This window comes from Orussus abietinus, unplaced genomic scaffold, assembly GCF_000612105.2.
Source record: "Orussus abietinus isolate OABI.00-Male unplaced genomic scaffold, Oabi_2.0 scaffold12, whole genome shotgun sequence".
Lineage (NCBI taxonomy): Eukaryota > Metazoa > Arthropoda > Insecta > Hymenoptera > Orussidae > Orussus > Orussus abietinus.
In genome coordinates, this window is record NW_019395990.1 from 1,717,119 (window position 1) to 1,738,401 (window position 21,283).

Here is a 21,283-nt window from a genome sequence, read left to right on the forward strand (position 1 = left end):
CGCCTCCTCCTTGGCCAAGAAGCAAGAGAGGGAAATACCGAGGCATCGGACGCCCTCGATGGACGCTTTCCGCCCCCCACCTCGGGCGAGGAATTTTTATTGGACCCGCGAATACGCCTTCGCGATTGTGAACGCGGCTTTACCCGGGGCGTCACTTACGGACTGGCGGCGACAATAAGGTTTATCGGGGATCGAACCCGATTAATTAGACTCCGAAGGGGAAGCTCGCGTGCCGAGCGGCCGTCAACGCTACCGGAGCTTGTCGCCGTTCCTTCCGCGACGAAATCGGGCGCGTGTTATTGTTAATTAATGCTCCGCCACTGGCTTGCATACCGCCGACTCGACAAACTCATGAATACGCCCCTGGGATAGGTACAAATTCGCATAAATCCTCGGAAACCAGGCTCCGCGCGAAGGGATGGCCTCCGGGGATTTATCGGGGGATAATCGAACCGGTAATCCCATTGGATTTGAATTTTCGCGGATAAAGGGGCAGCCTTTCGACGCGCTTCGTTTTCTTCCGTCTGTAAAAGGACGATCGACTTTTTCCACTTCTTCTCTTCCCCGATAATAACCATCACAAGGTGGCCGCCCTGAGACCAGTCGTTGATGTTAATTATTTTTCTCAATTTATAGTTTGCGGTAATTAATTTTTTCAAGTTTCTATTTCATCGCGATATCGTCCGTTTTGGTTAAGCTCTTCTTGGATTTATTTGCGGAGGGGGTGTCTAACCGTATTGTTATTTTATCGCGGCGGCAGTTAGAGTTTGTCGTCATTAATGTCACGGGAATGATTTACAGGTCGCGGGCTTAGAAACTAGCGAAACTCGTAAATGCGCCCCTGGAATATTAATGAAAGCGGTCGAGCGTGTCATTGGATTTCCTGCGGACTTAAATCGACACGATCTACCGCAAATTTCGCATAAGTTCTTTCGGTACGTCGATCGTAAATCGACTTCTCGCCCCGATTTATCGAATGACGGGCGAACTGGTTATTTAATATCGGCTCGAATTGATTTCCTAATCCTTTTTCCCGCAAGTCCATCCACTGGAAAAATTGCTCGCCCGAGATCGTCGCTTTGGTGTTTTTTGAATCCGCGGGGGATCAGGTTTTGCGTTTCGAAGAGTTCGCAAAATGTTTCCGATAATTTCAACGCGACAGAATTTAAACGACTCTTATGAAACATGCAGCCACCATTTATGCATTGTCGATAAGCGACGCACCGTGTAATTGCTTTGATATTGAACGAGAAAATACTGACTCCCAAAGTCGGGATGAATGAAAATGTCCCTGCCATAATGACCGTAATCCCTAGATTTTCTCCACAACGACTGCTCCGGATTATTGCGTTTACATTCGGCTTCATGTATTTCCAATTGCGCGCGATGACGTCCCGGTTGTTTGGGCTTTATGAATGGATGAAATATTAAAAATGGGCGAAATGATGCCGAATCTCCGGGCGAGAATTCCGACGAGCCGACTACCTCGCTTCCACTCGCAAAAAACCGATTTCTAAGAGACTTCGTATCTCGATAATTTTTTTTTTCAAAGTTTTGCCGAACGTATCGCTGCCTTCTTTAATTTCTGATATTTTTCTTCAAATTTAATCAGGAATTTTTGCCTCCAGTCGTTTTCCTTCGCGAACACATGTACACGTTCACCTCAATCGGTTCGTTAAAAATCCGAAATGAAGGTACTTTCCCTCCCGTGTTTCAGGAGGATCCATTGACGACAAGGATGATCACGTTTTACTAAAACATCGACACCTGTAATCGATACATCTGGAGGATCCGCGAAACCGCAGGTTCTCGGATGACGAGAGCCTCGTCCCAGAAGACGACCCTGAGAATCCCAGGCGGGATCGCCGCGTGATCCAGGGTCCGCCTCAAATCGAGAACATCATCTCGGACAATGTTGAAACTTCCGGGGACGTTTCCTCGCTCCAGTTTCGAAACAAGGGCGCGAAGTCCCGCGCCGCCGTCGAGGGAGTCCTTTCCTTAGCGTTTTACCTCGTCGAAGTTTCTCGCGAAGAAGACGAGTCGAGAAATCCCGCAGCTGGCTCTCGTCAAGCTGGACCAGTTGCCTTGTCTATACCTCGGATCTCGGGCGCCATCTCGTAGCTGGAAGCTGTTGACTCGAGTTAATGGAGCGGTCTTCGGAAGGAGGAGCTCCGGTCACGACCGAGTCCTGTCCGATGGGAACGGCTGAGAAAGGATTCGAGCGATCTTCGATTCCTCGATCGGGGACAAGGTGGTTTGGATTCATCTAGCGAGGTCCTGACCGTCAAGGAGCCTCGGTGGTACTATGTGCTGTAGCGCGATTCCGTCGACCGGAAGTCGCCGCGCCGCCAACGGAGGTTGGATCAAAAGGAAGCGCGTGGATCGTCCGGAAGAGCCGAGGTCCTTGAAGAGAAAGCGTCCCTCGAGGACCATGGGGATGCTGCTGCCGGACGAGACCTACGAGGAGCGCTCGTCCTCCTCGGCGAGGAGTTCCTGCCAGGACGAGGGAGCCGTCGACGAGGTCGCTGCCGCGAAGGCCCTCGCGGCCTTCCGCAAGTGCGACGAGTTCCTGGCGAGGCACGGCATCAGACCCGAGTTCTTCTGCAGACACCGGGAACGACTCGCCCTGCAGACCTGGCTCCTGCAGAGATCCTCCTCCAAGTACAGCTCGGGCACAGGTGAGTACCGCTTCCTATTATTACCCCGACCGCGCTTGGCTGCGCTCCGGAAAATCCCGCTTCGTCCGCCGTCCTCGTCGGCCACCGAGCTTCTTCGCCGAGGAAAGAAGTCCATCGAATTACCGGTTGCAGCCAGGTAGATAGCGGGCAAAAGTATCTCCGGTTGCATAGGCGATCGGCTCGATCGGGAACTAAGTGCCCAGCTGAAGATGCGAACCGTGTCCCGCGAGTCGCTCTCATCGGAAGGCGAGAGAGCTCCTCTAAAGATCGGAAAGGACCCTGCGCTATCTCGAGACCCGGGAAGGCGCCAGGAGTGTTCTCCTCGAGAGAATCCTTTGATCCTAGAGATACCCCTTCGGAGATCGGCGTTAAATTTGGGGGTTCCATTTTCTCGATCCTTGCCTTTCGGTGGACACCCGGTAGACGTCGGCGGGGCGTTCCACCTTTGCCGAACGATTCCGATAATCCGCGGCTTCTCGTCAGGGGAATGTACGGGGTGTCCGGGTAGATCGGGCCGGGGAGAGGTGACCGGCTCGAAAAGGCGAGTACCCCAGAGATCGGCGGCACAATGGCCGGCCGGGCATAAATATAGGTGGCCGGGTACGTAGAGACGTCGGTACTCTCGGTACCGGATGCTAGTATCGGTCCTGGCCATCGTCGGCAGGCCAGGCGCAGGGATCGAGGCACCGAGATCGGGAGATCGGGGAATCGGGGGGCTTTTTGTCCGATGGCCTTGCATCCAGCAAATGGACAACGGGGGTGATCGGCCAATCGCCGGCCAATGACGGGGTTGGACGATCGATGGGCCCTCCACCGAAGGGACTTATCTCCGGCCAATGGGCACGGTGATCGATGGCGAGGCAATGGTCTCCTTAAGGCGATATCGATAAAATGGAATTTCCCTCCGATATACCGGACTTCCCTTGAATGCTCGCCAGTCCCCTGCCAAAATTTCAGTCAGCTCGGTGGAGCATCCTTCGACAGAAATGTGAAATTCGGGTGGGTCGCTAGAAGAGGGGTTTCGCGTCGCCTTAAATGGCGCTCCCTGGGAATTCCGGTCATTTTCCAAAGGATCCGCGATTCGAGTCGAGCCGAGGATGGCTCCTTAAAAAATTGGCGGCCATCGGCCCATGGATGGATGGATGGGTCGGAAGGGTTTCCATGGAGCGGCCATCGATACTCGGATAATGGGCATTGGGATGATCGTCGGTAATGAACCCGGAGATCGGAGATCCCGGTATCGGGCTCCTTTGTCGCGTGTACTCCCAGCGACCAATTGGCAATGGGAACGATTGCCAATTCGTTAGTTAGGTCTATAATGGAGAGGAGAGATCGGGAGATAGAGGAATCGCGGGATCGCGGGGCTCTTTACCGGATGGCCCCTGTGCAACGAGCAGCGAGAATTGCGCGCGGTTTCGCCGATAATAAAGTACGAGAGATCAAAGGATATCTAACGAGGGCCTCTTTTTTATCGGGGGGCCTCTTGTTATCGGGTCCCGCCGATAGGAAGAGGCGCGATAAATATTCATGCGAGATTAGGAGGGGGTCCTTCGACCAGGAGGTGTCCGCCATTTGCATGATCCTTGAGTGCCGGACGCCTGCTTACCCTTGGAAAATGGAGATCCGAGGAGAATCTGCCTTAATTTCGCGGTGTCCCCGACCCGGTCCGACTCGATTTGTCTCGAATCGTCCAAAGAGGAACGATGGCTCATCGAGTTCTCTCCTGGTGGGAATTTGCGTCTACCGGTGCAGGTATCTCCCATCATAATAAATCAAGGTCCAACCTAATTAACCAACGGTAGGCGCCATAATAGAGGCTTCATTACCGCCGAGTCGTTACTAATTACGGGAATCACCGGACTGGACGTAAGTTAACGGGGAAATTTCTGACCCCCGGCTGGGAAATTCGCCCAAACTCCATGGTCCATGGTTTATGGGCCCGCGATCGCCGATTGCGTGACAACCAGCGGGTGACCCGGTGCACGAGAAGCGCAGAAATGCATTTCGCCTTCCCGGAATCCCTTTGCCGGAGTGCTGCTTTATGCACTCGTGCGACGCGCCCGCGACTCCTTTAAAGGGCCCTTAACGGATTCTTAAGGACTCCGAGCGCCATGAAAGGGTCCTTTCCTCGAACTCTTCCCCGCCAGAGGAAAAGGAATTTCTAGTTCCTCGGAATTTTGCGAAACTTCTCCCAACGGTTACCCGGTCGGCTCCGATTCGATATATCTGATATGGGATCCAAAATAGCGGATCCATCGATTTTTTTAGCTTTCCCTTAATTTTTCTATTTCTCTATTTTTTTCTCATTTACTCGGTTGCCATGTTCTCCGTGGTTTCCGAGGGTGCCGAAAATTCCGTGATCCTTCTTCGAGCGGTGGATTTTTTTTTTTAGTTTTTAGAGCCACAGGGAAGGCGGCAGGAACGGGGCACGACGCATCCTTTCGTTTTTAAGGGTTATTAAGGTTATCTTCTTGATGGACGATTGCGACTTAAGGACCGAGAGGGGCAAGCAAAGGTACCCACAGGGCGTGTATTAAGTAACGAGGTTTATTGGGACCGGGTGTGGGCTTAAATGTACTCTCGAGGCGCTGATGACTGCCTGATCAGGGCCTTGTTAATTGGCTAAATCAAGGCCTGTCGTGCGAAACCTTGTGCCCCCGATGAAGTATGTACGAGGCCCGCCTAATCAATTCCTCGCGTTTGCTCGATACCTTCGATTCTCCAACCCTGTCGGCTCTTCGGTTTAAATTGATATCGAACTGCCTCGTCGATCCGCTTCTTTGATCCGCACCCTTTCCTTGACGTAAAAATTAATTTTTTCCCCTACCCCCTTGCGCGTCCCAATTTTAATACGCTCGTTTCGTTCTTCCCTTAAAATCTTCCCGATTCTTCGGGGACGATTTCTCCTTCGGTTCGATTTTTAGGAATTTCCAGGGCACTCGTCGATTCGTTCGCGGCCGATTGGCCATGCCAATAAATGCACCGGCATGCAGTGGGACACGACTGGGTACATGCCGTACACGCAACACGCGTGGTACACGCGATACACCTAGGGTCGACCCCGGCTGACCCCTCGGCGGCTCCCAGGGTGTCGACGGGCAGGGAGGGGGCGAAATTTTCTTGAAATTTATTAGCCGCTGGGAAATCGACTGGGACTCGTAATGACCGAGGCATTACTAATGGGGCGCGAGGCAAAAAGGGCGGAACTGGCTGCCAACGTTGCAAAACGAACAAAACGCCGTCAGGTGTTGCTCCCATAAATCACCGTTCCCTTCTCGCGAGCCCGCTCGGCTCGTCTCGGCGCGGCTCGGACTCGATGCGTGCAATCGGCGCGTCCGACGTCACGTTTTATTCGCGCCTTGTCGATTGATAAATAATACATATATCGAGAGGCTCCGGAGTCCGATCGGCAGGTCCAGGTCCCTCGATCTCGACGATCTCGATGACAGACTTCCGGGGAAGAATTTTTTTTTCTCAACATTTCGACCGTCACGTTTTGAATTTTATTTATCAGGAATTTACTTAGCTTCCGTGGGAAATATCTTCCGAGGTAATTTGTCAGGATTTCGCGGTGGAGCATTTATCCGAAGATTTAGCCTCTCCGAGTCCATGCGTGGAATCGGCGAGTTCTGACATTTTGCTCCGCGCTCACGGCGCATCGAGTGATAAATAAAACATTTACAAGGGAATCGTAGGAATCTATTTTCACGGCGAGACCGCGTCGATCTCTGGGGAATCTCCCCAGAATCGTTTCCGTGTACAACCGCTCGGGGGACGATTTAGCTGTCGGATCGACGTTCCATTAATGTTCGCACTGTATTCGCGGTAGAATCGCAAATGCGAATAAATTTAGTCTAAGACCTGTCTGCGGAGATATCCGTCCCTCCCCGAGCCAAGATTCAAGCCCGATGACGAACAATTGGCTCGTAAATTCCTAAAAAAAAAATTCCTTTCAATTATATACAATCCCGATCCTTCGGTCAGATTCGTTTTTCGCAATTTTTTCCACCATTTTCAAACGCGTTTTATCACGCGAGATCGAAGAGGTGCAGATTCACGCGTAATTCCCGGGGACGCGAATGCACGAGTGCATCCCTACGTGCAAGTACTCCATTTCGAAGGCACGTCGCACTCACGACGTGTCGATTGATAAATAAAACCTTTACGGTGGAAAAAAAATCACAGAACGTGGAGTTTCTACTTTTTATGTAGGTACGTATTTATATCTCTTTTTTTTTTTTTCACCGTGCTTTCATCCATGGATGACTGCATGCGCGAGTGCATCGGCGCGTGCAAGCGGGACATTATCGGATCGTATTTGTAGCCCCGCCGTGTCGATTGGTAAATACAAATTTCCTGGGGGAACAGTACAAACTTGTTCTCACGTCGGGAATAAGTCAGGGCCCCACCGCGAGGAAACCTCTCTTGAATCGTTTCTATGTAAAACCGTTCGAGGGCAATTTAGCTGTCAGATCGTCCTCGATAAATTTTCAGTCCGCCATCGCGAGTGAAAACTCACTGATATCGGAGTTCCCTTTTGCCCAAATAGTATCGCGTATCGTGTGCAAATCGCGATATTCAGTCGCATATAAATTCGTACCCATTTTCCGCGTTTCTTAATAAAGTCCCCCGTTGGGATGAAAAAAATCGGAAATCGTTCGCTTATCACTTGGCTTCACCGAGATCGGAGTTTCCGTCGATATCGATACCGCTGTTCTCGATTTCCAGCCAACCCATCTCAGTCCGGAGGCGAAGCGATCGGTCAATCGACCGGCTAAGAGAATTATCTGGTTTTTCCTCGGAGATCTCGTTTTCCACTCGATCTTCCCTCCTCCTCCCTCTCTAATCGATTGTCCCATCGCGTGAGACGTGCTTCCCGAGAGTTTGGCACCGCATTAATTACTCAACTGCCGTAACAATGGCGCAATAATTAACAATTACACAGTTTGATAATTATAGCTCATCGCTGAGTTATCGCCGGGCGTAGTCTGTGCCCTCTTCCCCCTCGGCTCTCTCCGTCTCTCTCGCTCCCATTGTACGCCCGGTCGCTCCGTCTCCGTCGCTCTCACGGGGATCGTTGGCCCTTCTACGCGAGTACGCGCGTGCACGCACTTGGCTTCGCGAACAAGTGCGGGTAACGCTAGTACACGTGTAACCGAATCTACGCACCAGGGTGTTCCCCTAATAACAGCGTGTTGCACCTGTAATCAAGATGCACGGCGTCGCGACGGTGGTGACTCGACCGGGGGAAAGGGTTACGGACGAGGGGTAGCTACGCAGAATGGCTACGCACCCCGGAATGCGTCTAAGGGATGAAAAACTGCACCCTCGCGAGAAGGGAAAATACGAATAAATCTTAAATGCACTTTTATGCCCGTAATTTTGGATCTTCTCGTCCGGAGTACAGGTATTTCCGCTGGAAATAAAATTCATAAGCCTGGCTTTTCGACTCCGGTTATCGATTATCCGTGCCATTGTGCGTCCCTGGGTGTATTGACACATGAAATGAATTTCGCAACGCTCCTGGGAGAATCGCAATGGCTGCGCGCATAAATGGACAATGCGCAAAACGGGAGCACTCGCGTGTGCATCAATTTAAATTCCGACACCCTCGCCCGTTCACCTGTGGGTGTATTTCGTAGGTGTTATATGTACCCAAAAAGTCTTTTCCCCTTTCCCTGCGTTGACGCGCGGGCGAGTTCCTAATTCCAATTACCTTTAGAATCGCGCGTTCTCTCACGCGAAATGAATTTTCCGCCGCTCCTGAAAGGAGTAGTTGCACTCGTTTGCGTTAATTACGGATAATGCACAAAATGGGAGCATCGACGTTCTCCATGCTTTGGTAGTTCGACGAGCCCTTCTTCAGGGAATGCGCCGATATGTCGCGCATAAAATCACATATTAAATATTAATCCCGCAATTATTGCCGAACGTCCTGCATCAGCGGAGCACCTAGAAAATTTCTGCAAATCGTAAATAAATAATCCGCAAACCAGAAATGTTATCCCTCGCCGTGAATAAATTTACTCGCCGTCGGGCACCAAGTAAACCGCGGAAACGCAGGAACCGCGTCGGATAAGGGAGGAAATATAAGCTGTCCGTGAAAACATCGTTTAATCCGAGCCCCGTTTCCAAAAGTCCATTCATCAGCTCCGAGGTGAAATTTAATTGACGGTAGAATCGCGAAATTCCGTCGCAGGAATTTATTTCCAAAGAGGACGCCTCCGACGAGTAAACAGATAATGCGGAAAAAGTCGGCGTGCCCCAATTGCAGCCCTCGCACACCTTTGCGAAAATTCTACAGGTGACCGAGGGGCACATGAGTGCACCCATGCAGATGTGCAAAGCCACATAACCGCGTACATTGGCTTGCCAGTGCGCAGACGCGGACCGGAGCCTTCTATTTCCGGCCGGGCAGAGCCTGTAAATATACAGGGAGATATCCGCAACTGTGGTTTACATAAATTTGCATTGCGCCGCCTGCATTTTTTATGCGAACCGCCAGTCGCGATAAAACGGGGTATACCTACGTGGCGGAGGCGCTCCTACTCGATCCGAAAAATTTCCGTAATTTTCGCCGCCTCCTCTGTGTCGCAGCATCCCACGTGCGGTGGACTAATGGCCCCTTTGGAAAATATTGACTTCGCAAATGATATTAAATGGAATGTTAATATTAGCCGCAGCAACGACCGCGTCGGTCAATTCGCTGGATCGACTTGAGGGGCTCTTTGAAGGGCTCGGTGCACTTCCATTGGGACATTTTGCTCGCGAATTGAAGTTTTATGGAAGGCAATGCCTGTCGTGGAAATGGTCCCGGAAATGAGGGAGAACTTTGTTTCTTTTTTCCTGGGTGTTCATATGTCCTGTATAATCCTCAATTTTTCGAACCGTTAAATTTTTTGCATATTTATTTCGCGATCGGTTCTGAATGGAACCGGAGTCTCGGGCGGTAAAAGCGAAGAGGATTAAATTATCTCGTTATTTCTCGCCATCAAAGTTCCGCTCGACGTGGGCCCCGGTAAAGAGGTTTTAATTCATTAACCTCGCATATTCGTCGCCAGGTAACGGCACATTTCTGGATGTCATCGGTGCGCACATGACCGAGGAAGGCAGATTAAATAAATCCGCGCGAGTTTATCGGGAAAGGTAATGGAATGGAAGAGAGTGACGTGTCATTGCCCCGACATCTTTCACGGTGATAACGGAGCCGAACGCGACGTTTGATTAGCTTCTACACTTGCTGCAATTTGCCCGCGCAAAAATCAAAATCCACCGGGACTGGGTTATATTCCACGTTTAAATTGTTTTCAGTTTAATAGCCTTTCACGGTGATTTTGGAAATTTCATATATCTCGGAAAGAATAGGGTTTTCAAGTTTTCGCGGCAGCGCTTTTTTAAGAATTTTTTAAAAATCTCCAGAGGCTAACGCCGAAGATTTTGCAAAATCTCGAGCGATGCCGCAAATAATCGCGAGCGAGTTCCTCGGCCTCGCGAGGTTTCGCCTCCGCGGACTCTCGAGGGTGTTCCCGGGGAAAAAATCCATCGAGAGGCGAGAGAGCGCGATCGATCACTCGCGTTAATTAATTCATCCGTCAATTAGAGAGCGCGCGTGTGCGCGCGTTTCCGGCGACGCGTGTGGGTACGCGCATGCGAGTGTACCTAAGTATCGCAAAAAATTAGCCGCGGCTCCTCGAAGGAATTTAATTAAACCACCGGCTAAGTCTCGGGACCAGGCGCGACAGGACGTGTCCCATCCTTGGATGCATCGATTTCTGATCGCTCTTCTCCTCTCTCCTCGGGATGTAGGAATTTACCCGGAGACAAATAATCACGATTAGTTCGATTTAAAATCTTTTCTGATTTTTTTCTCTTCTACCGATAAACGTGTCAATTACGAGAGACCGGTGAACATTTAGTGCCGATTTCCGTTCTCCAGAAACGGAAACCAGGTTGAATCCGAGCGCGGGATCCAAGATCCCATGGACCACCGTTCACGTGACGTCCCGTAGAGACGGTAAAGCGTCGATATAAATCACGTTCCCGTGTAACACGGTATCGGCCACCGTTGCCGGTAGCCCAGGAACTTACGGACATGCTCCTATCGGATCGGCAGCACCTTGTTACGCGAATTCCCTAACGAGCCGCTTTTTAATTGATTTCCGATCACTCCGATGGCTCCTGTCGTCCTAAAGGCCGTTCAGAGAGCCTCCACCATCAAAGGATCCTCCAGGACCTTTTTCCTCCATTCCGTGGTTTCCTTTGCGTCACCTTGCTTTCTCGCGTACTCGTGGTATTAATTAATAAAAATAATAATTTCAAAGAGACCGTAAATCGGATTACCAGAAAAATTGCATCGGTCTCCCCGGACTCGAATCCCTCGCACTTTGCGTCCTATCGGCAGGATAACGCTAAATACGAGAGTCCCATTGCCTGGAGCGCCTCTTTTACGACTCGGGCTTGTGGGTCGTAGGGCGAAAATCCTTCGTGGCGTTGTAATAGAGTCCGGAATATGTGCTCAGATAGAGAGCGGAGTGACCCTCGGCGACGTGTTCGGCCATCTCGTAGGTTTACGCGGACGTCGCGACGACGGCGAAGGAGGTCCCTCGGGACTCGCGCCGATCCATCATGGGACGTCACCCGAGGGATCGCGTAGGCAAACCGTACGATATAATTTACTCGGTGCCGGTGTAGCTAGTTCTCCAGGAAGTCTCGTTACCATCTTCGAAACGAGGGGCTCGCCTTATCCGGGAATAAGTTCCACCGGAATTCCAATCCAAATTCGAAAATCAAACGGGATCAAATCGATGGCTCGTCGGGAAAATTGTAAGAGGCTTCTCGTTACTCGATGTATCAATTCTGGGAGGGACGGGAATATGAAGATACTCGTAATCTGCTCGGTGATCCTTGCTAATCCTCCCCCTTATGGAGCGGCGCGTCGGCCAGGACCCGATCTTCCTACACAGCTGGGCGAAGCGGGTAATTGCAATGCAGCTTTTTGCACAATGCCCACTATGGATCGCCGTCTCGGCAGAAAAAGCCCCGGCGGAACCGATCGCCGCCTTTTTACGGGATAACAGTTAATTTACTTGGCACGATCAATGGTGGGTCTGAATGAGGATGCGCCTCGGCGCGGCGGAGGGCAGTCCTGGATCCTAGGGAAGACCTAGAACTCGTTTCCCTCCTCTCCTTGGGGTAATTACCGGGACTGTATTTTCAGCACATTGCAAATTTCGCCCTTCGAGACGAGCCCCGAGTACCGGGGGGAATTCTGGAAAATGGGACTCCTTAAAATTCCAGCCCTCCGTCGAAATTAATAATCATTTTTTATTTCACAAAGGGGGGGTGGAATATTTTTTTTTCAATTCCGGAGATTGGGTCTCCCCGATATCGATTTCGGCCATTCCCTGTCGACTCGAGATCCATCCCGAGTGGACTCACCGTGAAATTCTTGCACATCGTGCCGGTCGCCATTATTGTTAGGAGGTTTCGCGGCGCACGTTGATCCGAGGTCCAATTAAACGGGGAGAAAGAGAGGCCGCGATAGGGAAACGCGCGCGAGCGAGAAGGACGGAGCCGGCATAATGTCTGTATCAGGAAAAGATCAAAAAAGGCTCCAAATAAGAGAAGTCCGCCCGCGGTGATCGCGGAGGAGAGGAGAGGCCAGCGAGAGGAGAGCGGAGAGGAGGTACGTATATATGTCCGGGTACGTATATGTACGTACTCGCGGGTATATAGATAGAATCGCGGAGGGAGCCGGGAGAGCCGGGATGAGAAAAGAGGAGGAATTCGGGAGGAAGCGAGATGAAGGAATTCATCACGCGGAAGATGTCCCCGGCATTCGATCGACTCCTTCGGCGGCTCGCCCCGAAAGGGCGCAAAAAGCGAAAACTCGGCCCCCTCGAGGAGCGAACCATTTGCGCATGTGCCAAAGTGGTCGGGTGCACGTGCGTTCCTACCATTCTGCGAGGGACCACCGACCCTACGCGCCGCCGCCATTTTGGAGAACGCGCCTGTCGACCTCGAAGGCCGCGTCGGACGTGGAGGGGAATGCCCGGAAAAATATTGATTTTTATTCGATAACGATCTCCCTATCGATAAGATGCATTCCTCGTGCATTCGTTCGTCTTTCGTAATTTGCAAGTTAAAAAAAATCAATTTATTGAAACGGAATAAAAATTGAGAATAGAATTATTAAAATTCGCAACTGTCGATTCTTGCGATTAATTCGTTACATAAATTGGCGATAAAGGTTATGTACCATTTAGTAATTAATTTTGCTGCAGGTAGATTTTTTATTTTGGAAAGGAAGGCGATCGATCCTCGAAGATCATTTGGCAGGGCCGCGAGGAGTCGCGACTTTCGTTATTCGGTCCGTACCCTTCGTTTGTATTTTTATCCGAACTGGTCATTCACTGGTGGGTGGTCATTTACTGGGGCGTTCACCCCATAGTCGGATTGCAGAAGACTGGAAGAGCCGCAGAAAAGTTGTACGATTTGGCCGGGCCCAGGGGCCCAAAGGGATCTCGAGCCTTGGGACAGGCTCACTGGCCCATCCGTCACCTGCTGACACCGGCCCGATGCGTTTTTGTCTTTTGCCTTTCTCGCTCTCTCTTCTTCGCTTTCATCCTCTCCTCCCGTCTCCGTCCTTCGCCGCTTTCGTCCCACCGCCGATTTCTGATTCGCCACGGTCCGGTGACGAGGTAACTGCTTCACCTCCTTCTTGACTTTAAATAATTGTTTATTTATTTCGCCGTATTTTCGCCTTACGGCAATAACAAAACTTTCGCTTCCCCACCCTTTTACATCCGTTCCAAAAATTTTCAATTTTAAACTTCTCTATCTTTCATTCCTGAAAAACACAAAATTATCCACGAGTTAACGCGACCATCCCCTGCAGTGGCAATAAATTTTCCCCTCAGTTACCCATTTTTTAAAACCACCGAGTTACGCTATATTCCATTTATCGCCCCTTAATCGGTATCAAAATATTTTAAGGGCGCTTTCAAATGGTCGCAACTTTTTTAAATTTCTCAAATTTGGACCTTTGGAGTATGAAGACATGCCTTGGGATCTGCAATAGATTACGATCGTGGAATTACCGGTGTACCCGTAGAGTCTCGAAGTACCATTCGCGAGTACTCGAGCGATGGCAAGTGAACCAGGAAACTAACATGGCGGAGTTGGGTAAGTTCTCCAATGATGATCGGTAACGTACCAGCCGAACGTTCGAAGGTGGTCGGCAGATCGCGTTCGCGGCGCGCAAGGAGCTCCGAGTATCGGTACCTTCTTTACCGGCTTTGGAGTTATCGCGGATCGATTATAGCTCGGGGCCTACAGGCCCCGATTCCCCACCTGGCGGAGGTATCGCGTCGAAACCGGTTTCAGGTGAGCTGCAATCGTAGGTTTTGAATTTCACCACTCCGATCCTCTTCCTCCTGCGCGTTCGCCTCCATCTTTCCTAGCGGGCCCACCGAGCGAGCCCGATCGAGCTTACGGGCCCAAAACTGGCCGGCCGAGACACGCGATATTTCCGCGAGAGCCGTACCGCAAGTGCGGTCTGGCCGCAAGTCGCAAACGCCTTGCGTAATTGCCGTGACAGGACGGCCATGTGCTTTCGATATCAGGCCCTCGGGGCCTTATTAAAGAGAGACGAGGAACGCGCCTTATTAATGCCCATACTTAAGAGAAGAGAGATACGTTGGATGGAGGTCTTCGGGCAGTTCCATTCGGCTCCGTTCAGAAGACTCGGGTGGAACTCTTCCCCTGGGGCCTGATGCCAGCGACCCGGAAGCCGAGGCCCAATTTCGATCCGATATAAAAGTCCACCTTCACGAAGTATCGATAAGCCGCGATAAGGTGTTGGGGGCAAAAAGCGGAACGTAGAAAATAAATCTTCCGGACATTGCGAGGGGTACTCGGAAATGGGAGTTTCGTTCCGGGGACCTGTCGCGGCGGGGTCTTATGGGGGAGTCGGTGCCACGGGCCCGGAAGTTCGGTCTCGATTTTCCCGAATGGGGTATCGCGTAAATGCTCGAAACTCCGAATCCGCCCGTCAAGAAGTGGAATGGATTTAATCTGGAATAGAGGGGGGCTGTGGGCCCCACAGTGGTCGTCGGCCCCGCGATTGCCCCCTCCCTCGAGCTCGCCGCTCGCAGGGGAAGAGACGAGAGAGGGAGAGAGAAGGAAAGAGGCACGAGAGATGGGAGGAACGAGGACGGACGAAAGTGGGCCCGAGTGGCGGGGCCCAGCAGGCCCCGAGCGACGAGGACGGAGCCAAGTCGAGCCGCTAGGGGCTAATGGAAAAAGAGAGAGACGCCGATCTTGTGTATTGTTTATGACACGCGGGGACGCCCGCGGCGGCCATGTTGGATTCCTCTTGCGGCTGTAGATCAAAATTATAAGGCGGAACGCGCCTCGGGATGTCCAGGAGGCTCGAGGCGCGCCTTTAACTCTTTCCGTCGGCCATAGGAGATCACCCCGACGCCGTCTCTCGATCCCACGGGATAAACACGGGGCATCCCTTGCGACACCGTCGGCCTTTGCCGGACCGCTCGATCGGGCCCGTCGAAAGGGCCCCGCGACGCTCCCGGCTACTTCAATGAGCACTTTTTCCCTCCTGATTTACGGCGCGTTGAAGTTACGCAATGCGTTTATTTATTTATTCGGCCAGCGTCCTTGAAGACGTGAATATACAGCATCCACAAAAGGCCCACATAAGGCCCGAGACCAGGAACCTATAACCGGTGACGCTCATTTTATAACATAATTACTTCGCTTCCGTAGAGTTCGACGTCGGGAAGTCAAAGTGAAAATGGAAAGTGGGTTCATGGTGGCGGGGAGAATTCCAAACGGGAAGAGTTGGGCAAACCATGAATTAAACCGGCCTTTTCGAGGTAGCCCAATTAGGGTGTCGTAACTATTTCGACTTCCTACGGGCCCCGGGGAGCGATATCGCTCGCTCCTCCATTTTGGTTCCCGTCTCTCGTCCGCCGTCTCGGTTTCCGTCCGCGTCGACGCGCGCCCCGCGAAAAGTGGATGCTTCTTGGGCCTAAGCCGGCCTTCTCTGGCGATGCCGCCGAAGAGGAGGCACGGGAGGATATTCAAGCCCTCTCGTTTAAGGAGCATCGGCAGGCGCATCGATCACGTCCAGACTTTGACGCCCTCCGTACTTCCTACACGGCCCATGCGCGCGTCGAGCTCTCCGGTGGTCCGCGCGCGGAGATTTCGACGCCGGAGCAGGCGATGCCCCGACAGGGACGCGCCTGAAATCAGAGCTATGATCCGAGAAGGGGTCCCTAGGCTTTTATCCTCGGCCGTGGTCCTCGTGAGGCATGGGCCTACCCGTCCATACACCGTGAGAAACCCGTTATGATTTAATTCTGATTTTATGAAAGGCGTTATGATTTTTTTTGAATTTTGGGAAATGGTCATGGGCAAGGGTCCAATTTCTGGGGATGCCAACGCCCCTGGAGCATCCAAGCAGATATGAATGGGCCTTAAGGCTCAACCGAAGGAGCAGCCAGCACGACAGGACTCGTTAGGAGGTTAACCCGCGGCCGAAGAGGGGAGTCCGCTTGCGAGAAAGAGAGCCACCGAGGCGAGCCGACGCGGCCGAGGAGAAGCCTCCTCGGAGTCTAGGCTCCGGACATTTTTCCGCAGCATCCGCAACCGGCGGTCCAGTCCGGTCCCCAGGTCCCCCACCTCGGGCCCGACTCGCCGACTCAGCCGTGGGCTGAACTCCGATCGTCCTAACTCCGGTAAATCCCCACTCTCGCTCGAATCCCGGCCGTTCGCGCTAACTCTGGGCCTTAAGACCGATTCACGCGTTTCGTTCCGCGTTAGCTCTATGGACTTCTAAATAAGGGGATGATGCGCGAGCGTAGACGGTATCCAAGTTACTCGGTGCAACGAATCGCGACATGGCGACGTAGATTTTCTCGGGATTTTTCCCGTTTCCTTAATATATTTTTTCGATTCATGTTCAGTTTTCTGTTCACGAGCGGAAGCTGGTTCGTTATTTGCGCGCCCTTGGCATCGTTCCTCGGGGCTTGGTCTCTGGTTCCGGTCCTCCTCCTCGACCCGGGAGCCGAGCCGTTCGGGTCAGTTCACTGATAGGGGGAAAGATTGAAAGCACTGCAGTCGATAGGTGCCTTTTAATTTGCTGCACTGCTGCATCGCTGCATGCAGCTAAAACGCTCCCACTGGTCGGACATGGTCACGCGAGTACCGCGGCAGCACGGTAGCGCAGTTGCAGCCATTAGAAAGGTTCGCCGCAGCCGCTGGACAGGGCATGGTAAACATCAATTGCGCTCATTGATTGTACTTACGAAAATTCGAGCCATTACCCGCGGACGTTGCGCAAGCGCAACATATTCCCATTAGTTACCCCCGAAGCGAGCGGCGATTTCTTCTCGAGCGGGTGGAAAGATCGATTCGTCCCGTTCGCGCTAACTTCGGGCCCACTCTGCCGCCACTCGAAAACGGGCCTTGCCTCCTCGATGACTCCGCGTCGTCCCCACCATCTTGTCGGGCTTTGCCGCCTTCGCGATAACTCCGCTCCGGACTCCCACTATATCCCGGCAGTCTGCGCGTTAACTTCGAGCCGGCTCCCACCATCCCGCCGTGGGTCCTACCTGCTGGGCCCGGTGGAGTTACGTCGAAGAGACGCGGAGTGCCGGAGATAGGACCCGAGAGCTCGGCGGCGGGCTCCGGCCAGCCAACAATGACGCCCAGTTGAACGCGACGACTTGGAGTCCCAGCTCGCGCGACCAGCCCACGAAGTCCGCGTCCCGGAAATCCCGATCGTCCTCGAGATCCCGGGATTCCTCTGGGTCCTCCGGCGCGTCCGAGCGAGGGGACCGAGGGAAAGGAAAATCCGGTGTTGTCGTTGGGGCCCTTAAGGGTGGTTCTCCGGATCTGGACCAGGTCTCGTTCCCAGGGTTCGTCCATCGGGAGAGGAGCCGAGGGTCTTCCCGTTTCTGCATCTCGCTGGACGTTAGTGCGACGTGTCCGGTCCCTCGGGATTTGGTGAAGTCCGCATTCGGTTTTCGAGGTGCCTTTTATGACTCGAGGACATCCTGGAGATCCTGGTCCGCGAGGTAGTCGGCGCTCTTGGGGCTCTCTTTCCATCTTGGAGGGATCGCTCTTTTTGGGGATGGTGACGCGGTGAGGGTCTCAGGGTGAAGATGTCCGAGTGTGCCGATGACGGTGCCGAAGGCGCGAAACTTCCGGCACTGATGGTCTTCGCCAATTAGTGCGACGTGGCGCTTGAGGGGCAGCTTTCGTGGGATCGCTCGAGAGTTGGCCCAAATTTCCTGAGATGGCCACCCTGGGCCTCTCAAAAGTCTTCATCTTGGACAAGTACTTCACGGAGCTGCAGAAGTTCTGGGAGACCGAGAAGAAGCTGCAAGGTACGAGAGCCCTCGGACGGATCGCCGCGCGGAATGTGGCGTCCTTTTTCGTCCTTTTTGCCACTTAAACGTTGTTTACCATATTTTAGCGCGCGATGGATGATACGTTTTGTGAAAATACTGGTTAAAGGAATTTTTACAAAATCGAGGAATTTCCTGGGGGAACGTTGTTTCTTGCTCCTTCTAGAATGAGGAAGGACTCGTGCACTTTAATTCAAAGGACGACGCTAATGCGCGGCTAGGTGACGCCATCTTGAAATCCGAGGGATTAGCGAATTCGGAAGGATATTTATTATTGATGATTAACGAATGGAATTTTTATTGGATGGTGAATTTATCATTAGCTATATTCGAAGCACTCTTAACTACCAGAAGAAGGGTACACGCCTTTGTCTTACACTTATTCCCCTCTTATACATTACAGTCGTACAGTCGGCTCTCCTTCCACCGTAACGACCTTTCCATCCGCAGTCGGTAATTATCCCAGATAATATCAGCACCTTAAGCAGACGACATTTCCATTTATTCACACGTCCCTTCCCTCGTGACGCCCATAAATACTTGAACACGACTTCTCATAACTAAATCGGCGATATAAACCGTGTACATAAATATGTACGAATTCCCGGCTGTAACGAAAAGGAGATAAGACCAGAAGACTTTCCTTGAAAAATTACCGCGCGCCAAGAAATTAACGATAACGCTCTTTTGTCCAATTCCCACAACATTTCCCGTCCACCTGCCCCATCCCACAAAATTAGCTTCACTTGCTTGCACAATAATTATCCGCGATAACATCACCACCTCGAACGGGCGACACTTCCCTTAAGCGCGGTACCCTTTCTTCCTCCATGAATTTTCCAGCCACCCCGAAAAAAAAAAAATCATAAAAACGGATCCTCCCCGCGAGATTTCTAATCACCCTGTTAATCAGGATACTGGAAACTTGTATTAGAAAATCAGACTTTGCGAAATCGCTGCACCTCCACCTTTCGGTGAGCAGTCGCCTCCACTCCGAGATGCTTCCTTCCGCATTCTATCTCTCCACTTGTCCGTGTATATATAAATGAAAAATAAAAAAAAAAACTCTGAACGCGCGTATGATCGCCCCCTTGCCCCGTCTCCTCCCTCGTCCTCTCACGACTTCTCTCCGGACCTTTCTCGCGTATTCCTCGATAGATCCTTCGAATCGATCCCCCGTGTACTCGTTATCCGCGAAGGGTCGGATCGCCATAACTCTTCGGGCGGAATCCCGTCTGAGGAAAGTCCACGCTCGCTCGGGTATCTCGGCAGATAGCCGAGTGCTCGGTACACTTGGCACGGCACTGGTCCGCATGAAAATGAAGAGTTATACGCGGGCTGTTATAAAAGTTGCATACGCTTTCTAGCGGAACGCGTGGGACTGGCATGGCCCCTTGCTCTCTGGCCACCACCGAGCTTATTTTTCGCCCGACGAAGCGTTATAGCCGCGTTTTCACTTGCCCTCCTCGTTTGGCCCCTCAAATTTCCCGGCGACCCCTAAAGGAAAGAGAAAAAAGGAAGAAAAAAAGAAATCGCAGCCCTAAGCGAGAATTTTAACTTCGTGTCTCGTGCGTCCCAGCCTCTACGTACTGGCTGCCTGGAAAATGGTCCATGCAGAGTGCCGATACGGTTTATCTGCTCAATTTTTATTATTCTTGCTTTTAGTTGGTACTTGAGTGGATAAACGATTGTCCCCTCACGTGTTACTTTCATATCCCCTTAAGGATTAGAGGTACCCTCGATCCTGGATCGTAGAAAAGCATTCTCGGGATAAGTCTCCCGCGTGAGAAAATTACCGGAATATATTCCTTGCCCATTTGTGCGGTTTACGACTTAAAACTGGACGTCGGTAGCTTATTTTATTGTCATTTTCATGCAAATCCTGGGCCGGGCCTAGAGTCCGTTCGCATTCCTGCTGCGCCGGTATTTTCCATTGATTAGAATGTACAATCGGCCCTTTAACGTTAAGTGGACGGGCGAATCTTACTCGTTTTTGGTACACCATCGATTCTTAGAGGGGAGCACGAAAGGTGTACAACCTTCTATAAATTATTAATATTTACCGCGGAATGTTGAGGTAAAATTAGAGAGCTCGGACGTCTCTCTAGGGTAACCACGGGGAATAACAGATTTTACTATCCAAATTTAAAAAGCTACCTGACATGCAATTTCATTAATTGCAGACGGTCTAACGGTACCGATTAATTGCCCTGTGCGAATTGCAGAGAACGTCGATAATCCGAGACGCGTGGCAAGGCGAGGATGAGGAAAGTGCATAACGGGATGGACAATTCCGTTCTTGTTGCTCCCGTTTACAGGAATGCACCTACTAGAAATTAGCATTTGAAAATCTTAGAACCGTATCGGATCATGGGACGAAAGAGCGGGGGCCGGCTTTCAAAGGGGCAGCCATTATGTTCCCTTGTAAAAAATCAGGGAATAAAAAAATGGACCCTCGGTGTCTTTGATTCCAAGGTTCGCGTGGGTGTAGCGATCAAGGGGTCCTTTTTTATCGGCGAAATTTCTTCCGAAACGTCTGCCCTTTAGGTCGGGTCGGCGTGAGAGCGAATATCAAGCAGGGGTCCCAGAGGACCTCACGCAAACGCGATGGTCCTCTAACGAGCATCCACTAATCCTTTCTGCCTACACCTTCTGCGAATTTCTGACAGGACCTGTCACGGGGGCTCGTAACCGAAGGTTTATACCGCAGGTTTATCCCGAAACTTTCTACAGAAGGTTTATACCTTTGGCGGACTAACCGCTCTTCCTAATCTCGACTCTTCCTGGCCTTGTCTACGAATCTCCAACTGTTGGGAATACTTTGGGTCATACGTAATTTTTTAAGTACCATAACTGGGAATGTATGTCTTTTCTTGTGATTTACGTGAGGGGGCTTTTAAATTTTCAAAGAGGTGTCGGGGGCTGGAGGGGGACGAGGTAATACAGGAAATAGAAAAATGAAGGTCTCGGAGGAGTCCGCCATCATCATTTGTCTGCTGGGTGAAAGCGTATCATGAGACGCGCGTATCATGCGAATGTCAGGACTGGTCGGACTTGTCGAAAAACCGCGACAGGGTTTAACGAGGTTCCCCGCTTCTCGCGGGAGTCATTTGTCATTAAGGTAAATTATTGCGGGAGAGGGAGGACCGCTTGTTCTAATTTTCGTTCAGCCTT

The 21,283-nt window shown here is 51.6% G+C and overlaps 1 protein-coding gene across 1 annotated transcript in view; it reads left to right on the forward strand.

Moving 5' to 3' along the window:
• Positions 1 to 2,431: 2,431 nt before the first annotated feature.
• Positions 2,432 to 21,283, forward strand: part of LOC105698713 (unconventional myosin-IXb) — a 36,768-nt gene continuing 17,916 nt past the window's right edge. The window contains exon 1 of the mRNA XM_012423185.1: positions 2,432 to 2,672. Coding sequence (XP_012278608.1) covers positions 2,432 to 2,672 — 241 coding nt within the window. The remainder of the gene's footprint in view (positions 2,673 to 21,283) is intronic.